The sequence below is a fragment of the Harpia harpyja genome, chromosome 5, assembly GCF_026419915.1.
Source record: "Harpia harpyja isolate bHarHar1 chromosome 5, bHarHar1 primary haplotype, whole genome shotgun sequence".
NCBI lineage: Eukaryota > Metazoa > Chordata > Aves > Accipitriformes > Accipitridae > Harpia > Harpia harpyja.
Genome location: NC_068944.1, coordinates 20362825 through 20379114, shown reverse-complemented (window position 1 = coordinate 20379114; position 16290 = coordinate 20362825). Strand labels below are relative to the sequence as shown.

Here is a 16290-nt window from a genome sequence, read left to right as displayed (position 1 = left end):
CCTCTCGTTTGGTAGAGGGCCTGTCAAGGAGCTGAAAAATTGTAGTGCCGCTTCGGGAAGCAGGTGTGCCCCTGGGCCCGTTCTGTAGCTCTGGAAGGGGGATCCCAGCACATCAACAGGAAAAGGATCTTCTCCGAGAATCATGTTGCTCACAAGGCAAATAATCTATTTCTCGTTGTACAAGGCTGTAACAAAAATTGGAATTTACAAAAATTACTTGTGTCCTGAATGAGATGCGTATTCTTTTGAGGGTAGAAGTGAGGCTTCAGAGCACCTCCCCCTGGTTCAGGCTGGAGCCTCAGGCAGTTTTCTGTTGGTGAAGCGGCTGAGAGCCAATGTGTCGGTCTGAGAGCTGCTCTTGTATTTTCATCTGTGCACTTATGCGGTGGTGGGATTTGCTCACTTGATACGTCTTGCAGGTGGAAAAACTGAATACAGCGAGAAGCTATTTGCACTTCTTCCTAGACACCACTCGGCAGTACATGGCTGCATTTTTGCTGGGACAAGCCTGATGCTTGGCAGGTTCAGTTCAGTCCCAGGGGTGTCTCTGAACCCAGGTCTCCTGAAAGGTATTTCTCCTTACAGCAGTGTTTTCAGACAAGTAAGTGATACCCAAATACAGGGAAGGACGAAGGATGTGTTTAAGGCTAGCAAAGAGTTTATTGGGTAGAGCAATTCTTAGATTAAAATACTGCCCTTGGAAACTGTGATCAGGAGTCTGTTGTGCATAACTCTTCCTTGTATGTTCATATGGTTGATAAAAATCCAGAGCCAGTTTCAGATGCTTTTCAAGCTGCCTGCCACAGCCTTCCAGAGCAGCTGTAACTGAATTAGTAAGACATGGAAAGTATTGCAATGCTGCCTGCATCTGATCGTCTGAGTAATGATTAAAATTTTAATGGCAGGCATAGAGGGCTAAAGCAGGCTGCAAATTGCAATGCTGTATTTTGTTGTTCAGCTCATTGCTTTTTTACCTCCATTGGGATTTAAAAGACAGCTGTAATCCTGTACTCAGCCTTACCACATCACATGTGTTTGGGTTAAGGACTGGCATCTCCAAAAGCATCGAAGCTGCAGGTCAGATATCTCAGTGCTGCATGCCAGACCTTGCTCGAGGAGTGACATTCCTCCTAGATACCAGGCTTGACCAGAGCTGAGAATGCATTTCTGCAAAAGCCCAGCAATACTTTACGGCACAGGCCTAGTGATTTGTTTGATGATAGATAATAAAATGCTAACCATCTAGCAGCGCTGTGGTGTAATTACGCTGCTGTGAATTTTCAAATTCCATCAAAGCCCTGCTGAGGATAATGGGAATGGGCCAGGGGGATTCAACTATAAATCAAAAACTAAAGCATGGCCAATTCTGACAGTGGAAAGAATGGCTATTTTAATGTGCAGAAGCTGAACTGCCAAGTCAAAACCAGCTGCGCTTTACAGAGCTACTAGAATGAAAGGTCTCTCTGCATTTGCATTTTTTGTAAGACTCATTGATTATTTTTCTTCCCCTAAAGTTTAAACCATGTCTTTCTACCTCATATTTGCCTGGCCAGCTGCAGAGGTTTTGAGTGCCTTTTTTTGGTATTTAAAATATTAAATGCATTGATGATAAATGACAGTTTTCTCCTTTCTGGCAACTTCATACCAATTCAAATGTTTTCATCTGTACGTCTTAATTACTCCAACAATGATAGTTCTGCACTGGGCAAGGCAAAGACCTCTCCTTCTTTGCTGTAGCACTGGCAGGAGTCAAACTGGTGTAACAAAGAGGAGAATTTAGCTTGGGAAATCTTGAGCATAAACTGGCTCCTCTGTTACTTTTCAGTTAGTAATGAACTGGCCAAGAAGTTTGTCCGGTGGCATGAATATGTGACAGGGAGCCAGGAATTGTTGCTTCTCTTAATCATGAGGAGCAGCCAGCTTCCTCTCTGAGCAGATCCTTTTCCAGGAGAGTGGGACAGCTTTTTGACTGTACCCTTGTTCTGTATGTTTGGTAAAGCCTCCCCCCCTCCCTGCCACCCCATATCTGAAGGATGACACAAGGCAGCATTATCTCACTGGAAGGTGCGCGGAGAAGATCATTAGTGACCCAAATTTGACCATGGTTGTTTCTGGTGCATGCACTTAGTGCACGTCTTGATGCTAATCTGTCTTGAGAAAGCTTCAAAACACCTTGCAGGTAGGGTCCAGTCTTGCCTTCTGCCTGGAACCCAGGTTTTCATTGGTGTAAGCAGCTTTGTAATTCCAGCTGTACGCCTGATGAAGTAGCTATGCATGAGGGGCTGCCGGGGGATTACACTAAATCAACCCTGACTGCATCGGTTGCGCTTTTTTTCTCTTGATCAGGGGTCCTCAGATGAAGGGCTGAGCTGCCAAATGCTCGTGGTGCCTTTGCAGTTAGGGTGGTTAGCAGGTCAGCTTTTGGGGAGCCCCAGTGCAAGCGGGCTCTGAGGGGCAGATGCATTCCCACTGTGAGGTGCAGGGGAGTCCTGCTGAGTTTGGTGGAAGCCACATGAGCCAGTTTCTTGCTTATGGGAGAGGATAAAGACTTGTCATTTCCAAATGTTTCTCATATTATTGTTGAAATAACATCTGCTTTACTTGCTTTTTTTGAGCACTTGGTATTAATACCCTCCAGGTTGCTAGGGCGTGATCATTCTTCCGATATGTACGACTTAACGCATGTTAAAGCCAGTCAATTTTAATGAGACCTCTGCCTCTAGATCGTGTCTCAATGAATCTTGGTTATTATGAGAAATGCTTTGGAGAAACAGACATTTTTAATTTGTAAAAAATTTACACAAATTAAAATACCATGGATTAAATCCTGGCTTTGTCTCACCTGATGGGAAAACTTCTGTCCTTCTGAAGGAGCCGTGTGTTGGATCCCTGTTTTATGGAGATCGGTTCTCCGTTACTTCTCAATGCAGATTTTTGTGGCACCCGTCTCCAGGGTATCTCAACCCTCTTTTAAAGCTGAAACGGGAAGTTAGTCATGAGATCTGTGGTGGTTACAAGCCAGATGTTTGGGGGTTTTTTTCTTATTTTGCAAGTGGGAGGACAGAAGGCAGTTTCTTCAGTATGTTAATTCTTAGTGTGCCATTTCCTCGTGTGAAGTGTCATCTAGTATTCTTGTTTTATTTGTGTTTCCAAAATCCTAGAGTCATAAAAGGATTTTTGTGTGGTTTGTCTAATCTTCCATATATTTAAAAAGCCCTATGTGTTAACATAGCACAGAAAGATTCTGCGTAGTCAAGAATAAAAAAGCTCTTGCAGCAGTGTGCATAATTATGGGGCTGCTGTTTCATCATCAGTCACAATATGTGTGCATTTTTTTGTCAATTCAACATTTATTCCCTTTCGGATGTAAAAAGAATTTACATGAAGAGTTTAGTTTGCTCAGCACAATAGGGCTTGACCCATCTGAATCTATTAAAAAGCTATTGTAATATCATGGCTAAAGACTAACATCCTAATCAGGGATGTGTTTACAGGGTAGTATAGTTCCCTTCAGTTTGGAAGAGTGCTTGGAGGACTGGACCCTATGGTTGTGCAAAGATATAAATGAGACATCCAGATTTAAATTAAAGAGATAAATTTTTCTGCCAGGATAAACGCATCTGGAACAATGGACAGAGGAATATACCAACTGCCTGTTTATAATGGGAAAATGGTTTTCTTTTTAATATATTGCTCATATTGAACTTCTGCGTTCTTTTTTTTTTTTTTTTAATCTTCCTCTATGCTGCTGCAAATCAGCCAGAAGAAATCAGCAGCTCAGTTGTTTTTTGCCTGTAAATGAGTTGCCAGCATCCTGTAATTCTGCTGGCTTGAAATACAGCCTCATCTCCTTTACAGTAATGTGAGCTGAGAAGAGCCAAGTGGGGTGGTTCTCTGCGAGCAGGAGCGTTGGTGGAAGCACTGTTTTTTGTGGCGTGCTGCTCTCCATTCTGGTGCTCTTAAAATCTTCATTTCTAAATCTGTGGGTAAGGGATTTTAGAAGAATAGAGAATGTCTTTTCAAGGTTAAAGGGTAAAAATCAGGAAGTAGTCATGCTTGCATTGGTTCCTTGTATTTATCAGAAACATCTGATATGGCTTCAGTTTCCACATCCATTTTGCTGACCAGTGGGAGATTCTGAAGTTGTAGCTACTTCTTCTGGTGAACTAATAGTGGTTCATTTACTGTGGATTACATTGCTACTTCTTTCCTTCCTCCCCACCCCTTTTGCTTATCTCAGTACAATGCAGTTTATAACTGATATTTTGTAACTGTGCTACAAGGCTTATGAGAAGAAAGGAGAAAAGCAAAACATGCAGTTGGTCCTGTGAGTGACTCATCAAATGCATCATGAACACCTTGGTTCAAAAGAGTTATTTTATATTTATTCCTTTCTTGCCATTCCTTTCATGGAGTGGTATGCTTTTGATCGTGGTGAGTCAATTAGTATAGTGCTGAAACCCTTGGATTTCCCATGGATAAGGATTTTTCTGAAGAATTACAGGACCTGCTCCTTAAAGTGCGACATAACTCCTGAGGACGTGTTCTCAGTTTCTGAAACTTGTCCAATCCACTCAGCTCAGTACTGTTGTGACCTTTCACATAAGCCAAAATGTTATTCCTTGGTATATGTTTGATGTTATATGTACACCAACATGGAGTAAAACAAAAAAGAAAAACAGATTAGAGGGTATAAAAAGCTGGCAAAAAGCACAACTTTAAGAACTGAAAAAATAAGTCATCTGCATGCCTGAATGTTACCCAGGCATGTGGCTCAACCTTTGAAGAAAAAGGAACGAAGCAAGGATGATCATCCCCATCAGATGTTAGAAAAATGGATGTATGCAGAGGAAGACCATGTAGCAAAGGACAAAGCAGATGGTAGCAGGAAAGCTTTGTACAGCCTTAGCAAGGAGGTTTAATTTCAATGCATTGCTGAGAAGTGAATGGCTTTTCTACTTCTTTGAAGCAACCATGCTTTCCTTGACTTCTGCAAGATTGACCTGATAGTTCCTTATTGTCAGTAAAAGATAAGGTCTGATTAGCAGTAGAAGATTTCTACTAAGTTTTCAAGTTGTGGTGTAATGTTCATGCACCATGATTTGCTTTGCTTTCAAGCAGGTGAGCATCTTGTTTGATGGGCGCAAGTATGGTGGCATGGACTGAAATCTGTTTAAGTAGTTTTAAATCCCATGATGAAATGATAATCACTGCTTTAAGTAGGAAGCTCTTTCTTTTTTACTTCCCTCCACTCCGTGCTCTAATTATACTCTGGTAGCCAGCTGTTTGTATCCTCCAGGCAACAAAACAGAAGCAGGGAGTGCTTGTTTCAACTGAACACTTTGGTTCCAGGCATTAAATTGCCTGTCTCCTGGAAAGCACTGGCAGCTGGCTGCAGCCGTGGTCATCCTAAAGACAGGTTCATTTGTGGTTCAAGTCCATTGGTTTCACTGAAGTTATACCAGGGGTAAATTCGGCCCTCTTGGTAGTCCAAGCAACCTCAGGAGCAAAGTATAAGAATGCCTTCAAGCTTCTTGAGGGCTATTGGTGTGCCTGGCATATGCTTAAGTTTAGCCGTGCTTGTTGCAAGAGATGAGAGAGCAATAGAAACTTTTAAAGTTCCTTTAACGTTAGCATGAAATGTGAAAGCCACGAACTGAAAGATGAAGAGGTAGGAACTTCCAGGAAAATGAGCTAAGCTTTAATTCATGCTTGTGCATTTCACGTCCCTGCCAGAGACGGGGCTCCTGCTGCTCAGGAGCTGTAATTGCAGTTGCCCTTTTGAGTGACCTGTCAAGGGAGCTGAAGGAAGTACACGGAACTAAACCAACGCGGGAGTCGATGGCTTGTTTCGAACGTGGTGGCAGAAACTCTGTCCCCACAAGAGGGAAATGTAATTCCTCACACCCAGTGGGTGGTAATTCTGGTTTCTCCACAGCATTTAAAATCTGGAATAATAATTAGATCCACAGAGGCCTTTTTTTTTTTTTTTTTTTTTTTTAATGTGTTCTGCTATCCTGGTCTGTAATTATACAGACATGTCAGCTGGAATCGATAATGAAGGCAAAATTTGGGAATAGCAACAGGGTGTGTGGCTGCTGTTCATCAAAGGCTACGGGCCTGGTTTTAAACACTGCTCCTCTCTTTGATCTTTTTTTCCTAATTGATTGAACACAGTAGATAAACAACCGTCTGTGTAGCATGAGCATTTATTATGGCTTTTAAACTGACTGAGGACAGCTTTGAATTAAATATAGAGTTTAAATGATGCTTTTCTAATAAGTGCTGTCTATAAAGACTTCGCTTGCAAGTGGCAATATAGTTTCACTTAAGCATGGTGAAAGGAAATCTAAATACAGGCATTCTTTTTCTTTCATATTCAAAAAGAAGATGAAATTTTGCAAAATTGATTACACGAAAGGCAAAGGCTTTTTTTTTTATATGTAGTTATGTGTGGGCAAAGGCTGCTTTTTTTCCTTTTTTAATATGTAGTTATTGGTGTAGTGCTCTCAACAAACTGTATTCTCTTGCCTTGGCACTTTTTGAGAAGTTTTTGTAGTCAAGTGTGTTAAAATGTGGATACAAATGTAACTACCAGGTGCAATCTGGTAGTTCTGTGGTCACTTCCAATGAAATTAATAGAAAACTTTCCACTGACTTTTTAATGAGTTAGATTGGACCCTGGGCTGTCATTGTTAACGTCTTGCAAAGGTCAACATCTATTTCCTGACATCCCTTTTGTCTCCAAGGATGCTCTTTGCAGTTCTATGGGAGACATAGCAATATTGCTATTCCTCTTCCTTGATGATTCTCTGTATAATTTAAGTTGTTCTACCATCCAAGGCTTCATGGAATAACAGAGACAAACTGAAAAATGCTGCATTTTGGGGAAGTTGTTCATATCTTAAATGCCTAAAATAGTATTTCTGCATAATGTCAAGCTTTCCCCTGCTCTCGCCTAGGTTATTCTGATTTTTATTCCAGTACTGTACTGCTGTTATTTTTCCTTGCTGATTGGGGAGGGATAAAATAAAAGACTATTCCTGCAAGTGAAAGCAGCCTGCCACATTGCAGTGCAGAGAGCAAGTTTTGTTGCCTTTAATGTAATGATGTTTCACTACAGTCCAGTAGCACAACCTGCACAGGGATAGCTGCACATCTCTGGGGATCCAAATCTTTGGATTCCTGCCTTTTCAAAACCACCTGAAGCCTCTGCAAAGTTTCCATCCAGCAGCCTTGTTTGTCTTGCCATGAAAAGGTTAGCTCCACTAAGTTAGTGCTGTCAGTTTACTAAAAGCTTGGTCTGAGTAAACTGTTTTGGAGGCACACTTGGTTTGCCCTTGCGACAGGCCTGAATGAAATAGTTTCTCTGACTTGGCTGGGTAACGCACCATGTGTCTGAAAGCACAGGATTTTCTCGTACAAGTGGCTATGCTTCAAGTACTGCAGTCCTTGCAACAGGAATATAAAATCCATCCAAAAAAATACAAGGCTTGGAGAGAAGGGAGTGTTGGGAAGAGGACTAGGGAGTTCCATTCACAGTGCTGACTTTTGAAAAGGATAATCCAGGTGCTTGCTTTTCTTTTGAAATGTTTAGCCTGCCCCACTTGCCACTAGAGAGGATTTAATTTCACAAATTAATATTTGGCTGTTTCTTCAGGTGAAGTATTGATATCTAGGGTCTCCGGAACTCACTGTCATGCTTTCCTTTATTTTCAGGATACTGGGGTTGGGAAATCAAGCATCGTTTGTCGATTTGTCCAGGACCACTTTGATCACAATATTAGTCCTACCATTGGGTAAGTACCATGCATAATATCTTTTCTTTCTTCTATGTATTTTTTAACTCGCTGCCTTCTGCTGAGCTCCTTTCTTTTCCTTACTTTCAAGGCTCAGAATACTGTATTTATCTTTTTTTTTTTTTTTTTTTTTCTCCTGCTCACCAATCTCACTCAACTCTTTACTCTTCTTTAATGGCTTTCAGCTCATGTTACATGTTTAGAGAGTTTAGGGCAGCCACAGAATCTCCCACTGGTCAGCAGTCTGGGGCTGCCCCAAACCAGATCTGCTTTGCTCTCCCCGTTCTGGGAATACAGAGGGGCCCTAAATTTACTATATTTCGGCATACCCTATTATGGAGAGGCTGACAGAGCTCTGCTATTCTCCTCCTGTGAATGGTGTCTCTTGAAGTAACCTCTTTCCTGGGGCTGTCCAGAGCCATGCTGTATTGACTTGTGTTGTGCATGGCCATGACTTCCAGCTGTTCTGTTTTGTTTTTCTTCACTCATCTTACATCAAGAGAGTCTTAGATGTCTTACTCAGCTGGTGTCCTTTTGTTTTTGTCTTGTCAAGAGCTTCCCACTTTAGACTGTGTTTTGGTCATAGGACCTTAGGATTAAAATCCCTTTAGTTCCCACTGGTCAATGAGGTATCAAATCTGATCCTTGGAGCTTAAAGAACCGAAACCCCACAATCCAAGTGGCTGTGATCTGCACAATGACCAGGGCACCCCATAGCTGTGTAATGGCAGGAGGACCATGGGGAGCCCTTAGCGTACCTATGTTGTATATCCTGCCAGGCTGGGCTGGAACGTGGGACTGTCCGTTCCCAGGTGTGGACATGCTCTCATCTAGGTTTAGGACATGTCACATTATCCTGCCTTTCTCGAAATAGGAACAGTGCAATTTAAATTATGTATAATTAATTCAGACTTGTTCTTTTAAAAACTGCCAAGCTTCCATGTGTCAGACCATCAGAAGCCTGTAAGTCCTGTAGTTGATTTTAATTCCAAATTTTTTTCTTTTAACATCTTGGGGACAAATCTGCCAAGTCCAGTGTTACCTGGAAAATTTTGAAAATTCTTGATCTCTTATGGGAAAGGAAGCTAATATGTACTATTCACAGAGGAGTAATTTGGGTGGGAAAGGCTGATCTGGCTTGTGTGTTAGAGCTGTTTTAAATCATCTGTGAAGGATTGGTATTGATTGCTGTGTGTTGTTCAGAGGGTTAAACGGTATCTTCCAATATATGCATGAACGAGTGTTAGGTGGAAGTTGCACATTGAAGTTCCAGGACAGTTTTGGGTGCTCCTACATGTAGTGACTGGAGAAAAATGGACAGAGAAAGCAAGCATGTAATGAATAACATTACTGACTGAAGGGCACTTGTTTGCAGTGAAGGAATTGATGGGAACTTGAGTGGTTCTTTACTTCTAAATCGGCAGCAGCCTTTTTCCCCAAGTAGCTGCTGTTGCTAAGTAGGTGTCTTCTGCTCAAATGGAAAGAAAAAAAATCCCTTTAATTTTTGTAATTATGATAACAGAGGGAAAATATTTTTCTATTTGAAGGTTAAAACGTGAAGGCTAGCTTGCACGCAGGTGATACTACTTGTCTATATAGATAAGGTTTTTATTTTCTTCCAAATTAATCAAATGTTTTAAATATACACTCCTTGCAACCTACAGTAGCTGCTGTGGCTCTAAAGTTCCTGTTTTTAAAGCTGTAAAGTCTTGCTTAATGCTTTGAGAAAGAGAGTGACAACTGAAAGCACACACCCTGAAAACAACCAAAGAAAATGCTGCGATTTTTTGCCTTACTTAATATTTTTATAAGCAATGCAGCATTGTTAAATTTGAGCAATTTGCAGGTGGCTATAGAGGAGAATTCTAGTATATCATTCTCAGGAAAAGTTTTGATCAATCATATGTCATTTGATGTCATTCGGTGCTTTTGTAATAACAGTGCATGGTATCAAATCCATCTTTATGAGCCAGGAAAAAAGTTATCACAACAGAAATTGTTCAGCAGTGTCCAGATAGGATGGGGGGGAAAAAGAAAATCTACCAGAGTTTGGCAGTCTCTCCTAGCCAGCTTTCAACTGAAATGCTGTAATGTAGAAAAAGCCTATAAATTTGTAACCCTCTTTCCTGAAAGAAGAAAAATCACACTATGAAAACATAGACAAATCACATTTCCTACAAAAAATACAAGAAGCCACAAAGACTCCTTCATCTGAATTGAGAGGGGGAAGAACTTTTTTCCATTTGTTCACCATGTGCATTTTAGCAGGTGCCTTTTCTGTTCCCTGGTGATCCAGTCTCCTAAGTTTAACTGAAAAGTTGCACATTTGTTGCCTGGTATGATGCTGGCTGATGCCTTTTCTCAGGTCCATATCACCAAGAAGATGGAGCTAGCTAGCAGCAGAAGCATTTGTGTTCCTGGGCCCATACACAAATGCCCTCTGAACATCAGAGGCTTTTCCCTTTTTTTTAGAATACGTATATAGATATCATATATTTTATCTGAGAAAAGGGAGACTTTCACTTCTGTAGGCATTTTATCGAGGTTTTGGAGTTTCCCCACATGCAGCCTAACCTAGCAGAATTGGCTAAGCTCTATAGGTTGCGTATTGAGAGTGTTGGTCATGTCACAAATTTCTGCTGCTTCCTTCTTTTCAGAGCATCCTTCATGACTAAAACCGTGCCTTGTGGGAATGAGCTTCACAAATTTCTGATCTGGGACACAGCTGGTCAGGAGCGAGTGAGTATTACTTTGCAATATGTCTTTGTTATCCCAGTCTCTTTTAATATGTTGGCATACTTTTTCTAAACCTTTCATCTTCAGAAGACTTTGTAGGTATAAACCTACTGAATCTTTGCAAGGCTCTACGAAGCAGATGGTCAACAGTCACCAAGTATATAGGTCCCCATTTCACGGGTGGGGAAAATACAGAGGCAGGCTGACCATGCCACTTACCTAAAAAAAAAAAAGCCTAGTGTGAATTGGCAGCCACTTTCCTCAAAACAGCTCGAGCAGTGCCCAAGCAGTCTCCAGCTCCCCTCTGGTTTCATCAGATTTACATGTGGCAGCTTTTGTTGGCATTGGTGTATTGGCTTTGTGTGGCAAGGTTTTGGTAGCGGGGGGGGTTACAGGGGTGGCTTCTGTAAGAAGCTGCTGGAAGCTTCCCCTGTGTTCGACAGAGCCTATACCAGCCGGCTCTAAGATGGACCAAGGCCAAGCCAATCAGCGATAGTGGTAACGCCTCTGTGATAACATTTTTAAGAAGGAAAAAAAGTTGGGACAGACAGTAATCGGCAGCCGGAGAGAGGAGTGAGAACATGTAAGAGAAACAACCCTGCAGACACCCAGGTCAGTGAAGAAGGAGGGGAGGAGGTGCTCCAGGCGCCGGAGCAGAGATTCCCCTGCAGCCCATGGGGAAGACCATGGTGAGGCAGGCTGTCCCCCTGCGGCCTATGGAGGTCCACGGTGGAGCAGATATCCACCTGCAGCCTGTGGAGGACCCCACGCCGGAGCAGGTGGGTTCCCGAAGGAGGCTGTGACCCCGTGGGAACGCCGCGCTGGAGCAGGCTCCTGGCAGGACCTGCGGATCTGTGGAGAGAGGAGCCCACGGAGCAGGTTTTCTGGCAGGACTTGTGACCCCGTGGGGGACTCACACTGGAGCAGTCTGTGCCTGAAGGACTGCACGCCGTGGAAAGGACCCATGCTGGAGCAGTTCGTGAAGAACTGCAGCCCGTGGGAAGGACCCACGTTGGAGAAGTTCGTGGAGGACTGTCTCCCGTGGGTGGGACCCCACGCTGGAGCAGGGGAAGAGTGTGATGAGTCCTCCCCCTGAGGAGGATGAAGCGGCAGAAAATAACGTGTAATGAACTGACCGTAAACCCCATCCCCGTCCCCCTGTGCCACTGGGGGGGGGTGGTAGAGAATCCGGGAGTGAAGTTGTGCCTGGGAAGAAGGGAGGGCTGGAGGGAAGGTGTTCTGAGATTTGGTTTTATTTCTCATTACCCTAGTCTGGTTGATTTGTAATAAATTGAGTTAATTTTCCCCAAACTGAGTCTGTTTTGCCCGTGACAGTAATTGGTGAGTGATCTCTCCTATCCTTATCTCGACCCACAAGCTCTTTGTTATATTTTCTCTCCCCTGTCCAGCTGAGAAGGAGGGGGAGTGATAGAACAGCTTTGGTGGGCACCTGGCATCCAGCCAGGGTTAACCCATCACAGTTGGAAAGCACTTGACTTCCAGCGTGTGGGCTGGTGAGTGGTCTGAGCTTAGGTGGTGACTCTGGGATTGTTCTGAGTTGGGACATTGAATATGGGCATGGGTTGTGTCTGCTATGATTTTGAAAATTAGCACTGGCAACCTGAACCACTTAGGGTTTTCATCTTGATTTTTTCAAGTGTGTCAAGTGAATTGCTCAAGTTAAGTATCTTTTCCTTTGGCTTTTCAATAAAGCCATGATGGAGTTTGTGGGCATTAGTTCATGTTGACTGTATGTAAGCCTGGTTGGTCATTTGTTTCTTTTAATAGCCTCAATGGCAGTAGTATGCAGTAACAGACTGTAGAATGGTAGAGTTCTCTTAATATATGCCCAAATTTATCTTGAAGTTTGAAAGAAATCAAAAAGCCCATGCATACGTTTTAAAATATCTTCAGTCTTTCTTGTGAAATGGCACTGTTCCTGTTCATAGAAAGATGTAGCTATGCTCATGTTAGGTTGGGGTAAAATGAGACACTTATACAGGCTGTAATATCAGTCCTGATACATCCCATTGTATTCTCCATACCTTGTATGTGAATTGCGGGCAATGAAAATTTTTGCTCGTAAGTGCAGGAAATGCTTGTGCTTTTATTTACAATGCACAGCATGATGTAAAGTGGCCCTGATGAAATCTGTTGACTCTTAGCAATTCAGCATGTTATTTATGATGGGAAAATGGATCTTAAAAAACATATTTGAAGTGTAGCATAATTCCTTCCCTTGAATCTTGTTTGTTCCGTTTCTGCATGGTCTGGAGCTGATAACTGGCTAATTATTGCAAGAGGTAGCAAAGGTTCCATGTTCTTTCCCATGGTTTGAGTTTCCTTGCTTATTCTCTCTTCCCTCCGCTGCTCTGCTCTGTTGGTTTTTTTTTTTTCCTTTTAGCTTTTTAGCACACAAAACTCAGTTCTTGACATTTAGATGTAAGTATTAATCTATTTTCCCACATAGTCTTAAGACTTGCAAAGCTTTTTCTTTTACAGTAGGTGAATATTAATAAAGTCATATTTACTGAACTAAATGACGTCTCATTTGAGGCAGGAAGTCTGTGACTGAGCTCTGACTCTTGGACACAAAATCCATCCTTCCCATCTAGTGCCTTATGTTTCCTCTCAATTTTTTTGTTAAGCTCGTCATTTTTCAAACATCTGCTGTCCTTTTTCTTGTGTCCAACAATGATGAGCAGTGACTGCCACAAACCTTGTTAAATTGCTCAGAATCTATTACACATAAGTATGTTACAGTTTTTCATGTGTAATCATGAATTATAACCTCTTTAGGCCAGGGACCATCTTTTTCTTCTTCTGTGTTTGCACAATGTATTCCTGATCCTTCACTGGGACTCTAGGAAACTGGGGTGATACAGTAAACAAAGTTGATGGGTGTTGAGTGCTAGCTATCGAGGCATGCAAGTTTCCCAAGGTGAGGTCCATAGTGTTCCAGGTTGTTCTCTGTGCTAGAACATCCCCATTTTACAGCTAAACACCTGATGCTTCTCAATAGCTTATTCTCTTTAATTTGTATCTAGGATTTGGTTACTTTGTCTTGTGTTGCTCCTTCTGATCTGCTATTCAAGAACAAATGTCTCCCCCTGTTAATTTCTTTCTTGTTATCCTCTGAACAACAGTGATGACCCAAAGCTTCCAAGCCTACCTCAGCCTCTGGGTCTATTGCAGTTTTTCATAGCATACTAATAAATGTCTTCCGAGTGGTGTTTCTGCTTTGAGAGCTGTTGTCCTTCCCTTGTTTTTTGTGATTTTTTTTGTTGGGGCTCTATGTTCCACTGCTGAAGTCTGGAGGTTTCATCAATGCCCCTATTGTCTATACCGCTGATAACAGTGTTTAGGACTTCCTGCTCTTTCAACATTGCCTTCGTTTGGCTTCGTTCTCCTAAACACAAGGCCAAGTGTAGGACTTGCATGTGCTTATTCTGGAGTCGGGGCACTCAGTGCTTCCCCAGCTGTGCCAGCTGTTGCTGTGTCTGTGTGCTGATGTGGAGCCTTCACAGCAGAAGAGCCCTGGGTGAGATTTAACTGAAGCCTTACTTACGCCATGAAAGTTAAGCTCAAACCTTAACCATGGTAGAGCGGGCAGGCAGAGACAACAGCAGCAGCGCTTCTGTGCTCTGTGTTCATGAGTTTCTCTGGGCAGCAAACTGGAAAACTGCCAGCATGGAGAGTGTGGAGAAACCGCTCTTAAATATCTTAGTCTCAAGCCCCTATTTAAGCAATGCTCCGTGAGAACCAGCATGCCTCCTGGCTGCCTTCAGTCAGCTGGGAGAAACTGGAAAGTCAGGTGGCTGCTTCTGAAAAGGAGCTGTGTCCTGGGTGCTGTGAGAAGCCAGCTGGAAGCACTCAGCACCCCCTTGAGGCCTTAAATCAGCTTTCAGATAGCCACTTGTAACAGTGTAAGCCTTCTGAAATGCTAGTTGTTGTTGGGTTTAAAAGCTTGTAGGAATGCCTGAGTTCTTCTGATTCATATGGATAATAGATATAATATTTTATTTCTTTTGTGCCAGGAAACTTGGAATTGTAGGCAGAGTAGAGAAGGGACCAGAATTGCCATTTTGTGGGAAATACTGAGCAAACATCACTTCTGCAGAATGACCATAATGCAGCAGAAAATGGAAATCAAAAGCATTTCTATCATAGCCTTGGTGGGAGCGAATGCTCAGCATGCTTCCTGGAGGAGACCCTGGAGACGGGTACGTGGCTCTCCAGCAGCTCTCACTGGGGAAAATTTGCACTGTACTTGATTACAAAAGGAGAGAGCTTCTTAATCCTTTTATCTTGTTTTTTTCTTTTCCCTTTTTTTGGGTAGGGAGAACCTTAAACTGGCAGCACACTTAACAAAATCCCCTGACTTTTCTGTGCCTAAGTACTGGTCTCTGCAGACCCAGTTGCTTTGTGTTGGTGTGCTATCAGACAGCCTCGCTTCATTCTGTTTCTCAGAGTCACTTTCCCTCCACCCCACTATTTTCCAAATGTCGCTTTTTTTCCCTATCTCGCTTTTTCCCCATCAGCTTTAAATTGTTGCCGTGGACTTCAGGACTTAAATGCATGACAATTATGTTATTGTTAGCAAGGATTCCCTCCCCTAAGAAGAGTCTCTTCACAAGTTAGTTAATGATGTTTTTATTAGCATATATTTTTGTTCATGGTGCCCTAAGTAGCTTCTAATTACAATGCTTTGTGTGAATACCTTGGGTGTCTGCCAGCTTTCCATTTCGCTAGCTGGGGAGTATTGTAGCACATAGTTAGGAAGCCTGAGGGCCATGTTTCTAGGCCAGGAAAATTTATCTGTCCTTTTTAAATTTACTGTGTTGAACTCTGGGATTTTTAATTTTGTTTAATAGAAGGACCCTCAATTACTTGAGCCCAATTTAAACCTTGATAGGAATTACCCTGAGCTGTGGGCTTTTTTTTTTTTTTTTCTCCTAACTGCTCCATTTCCAGGAAAAGGCTGACTGATATCTACAGTGCTTTATAGCCCCCTCTTTTCTGAGTGACACTGTTGTCCTGGTGATTCAGAGACAGTATCACAAGGTAGGAGGTGAAAATACTCCTTGAGAGGAGGACTTGTCCTTGCTGCAGTCTCAACTGGGACGTTTCCCCCTAAGCTGAGCAACTTAATCACGGAGCTTATGGGTGCTTCCTCTGAAACCAGACTATTCTGAGAGGAGTTAACACCAACTATCAGTGACTTGATTTACTTCTGTAGTCAAGACGTGGCCTGAATTTTGCTCTACAGTTTTATATAGGTGACTGTGATGGTAGCCCACAGCTCAGTCAGTGTGGAGGTGGTTCCTTGTATGTGGTGTAAGGACGTCCCTGCAGCGAGCTGCTGCTTGCATGCTGCAATGGTCTGCAGGTGATTTGGTAGTATGTGTGTTTGTGAGAGCACAAGTGCCATTAGAGCTAGTAAGTGAATATGTTGTTTGTAGTGAGTGTAAAGCGTGGTAAGTCATTTAAGAGATGCATGTGGATGTATGTGGAAGCTTAAAAAAAAAAAACAACCTTGTAGCATGTGTAGCTTGACAGTGGGCCACGGTTTAGGTGTAGGGTCTTCTGCATCCTTTGTTTAATGACTGTAAACTTTAGAAGGGCTAAGCACAGGTCACATGATGTTGCAAAAGTTTGTTTTCTGCTTATTTAAAATAACTTCAAAAGATTATCCTAAAATGTTGGAATTTTTCCCTCTTCACTTTAAGAATTCTTACATATTTGAGAAAAATGC

At 42.4% G+C, this 16290-nt stretch overlaps 1 protein-coding gene across 3 annotated transcripts in view; it reads left to right on the top strand.

Annotated features, from left to right (window-relative positions):
- RAB31 (RAB31, member RAS oncogene family) overlaps nucleotides 1–16290 on the top strand; it is a 72258-nt gene that overhangs the window by 21977 nt on the left and 33991 nt on the right. For 2 of the 3 annotated variants that reach the window (XM_052787816.1, XM_052787815.1), the window contains exons 2-3: nucleotides 7720–7799; nucleotides 10457–10538. In XM_052787816.1, coding sequence (XP_052643776.1) covers nucleotides 7720–7799; nucleotides 10457–10538 — 162 coding nt within the window. Of the gene's footprint in view, nucleotides 1–7719; nucleotides 7800–10456; nucleotides 10539–12976; nucleotides 14759–16290 lie in introns of those variants that run through there. The other variant, XM_052787814.1, reaches the window with a different exon arrangement.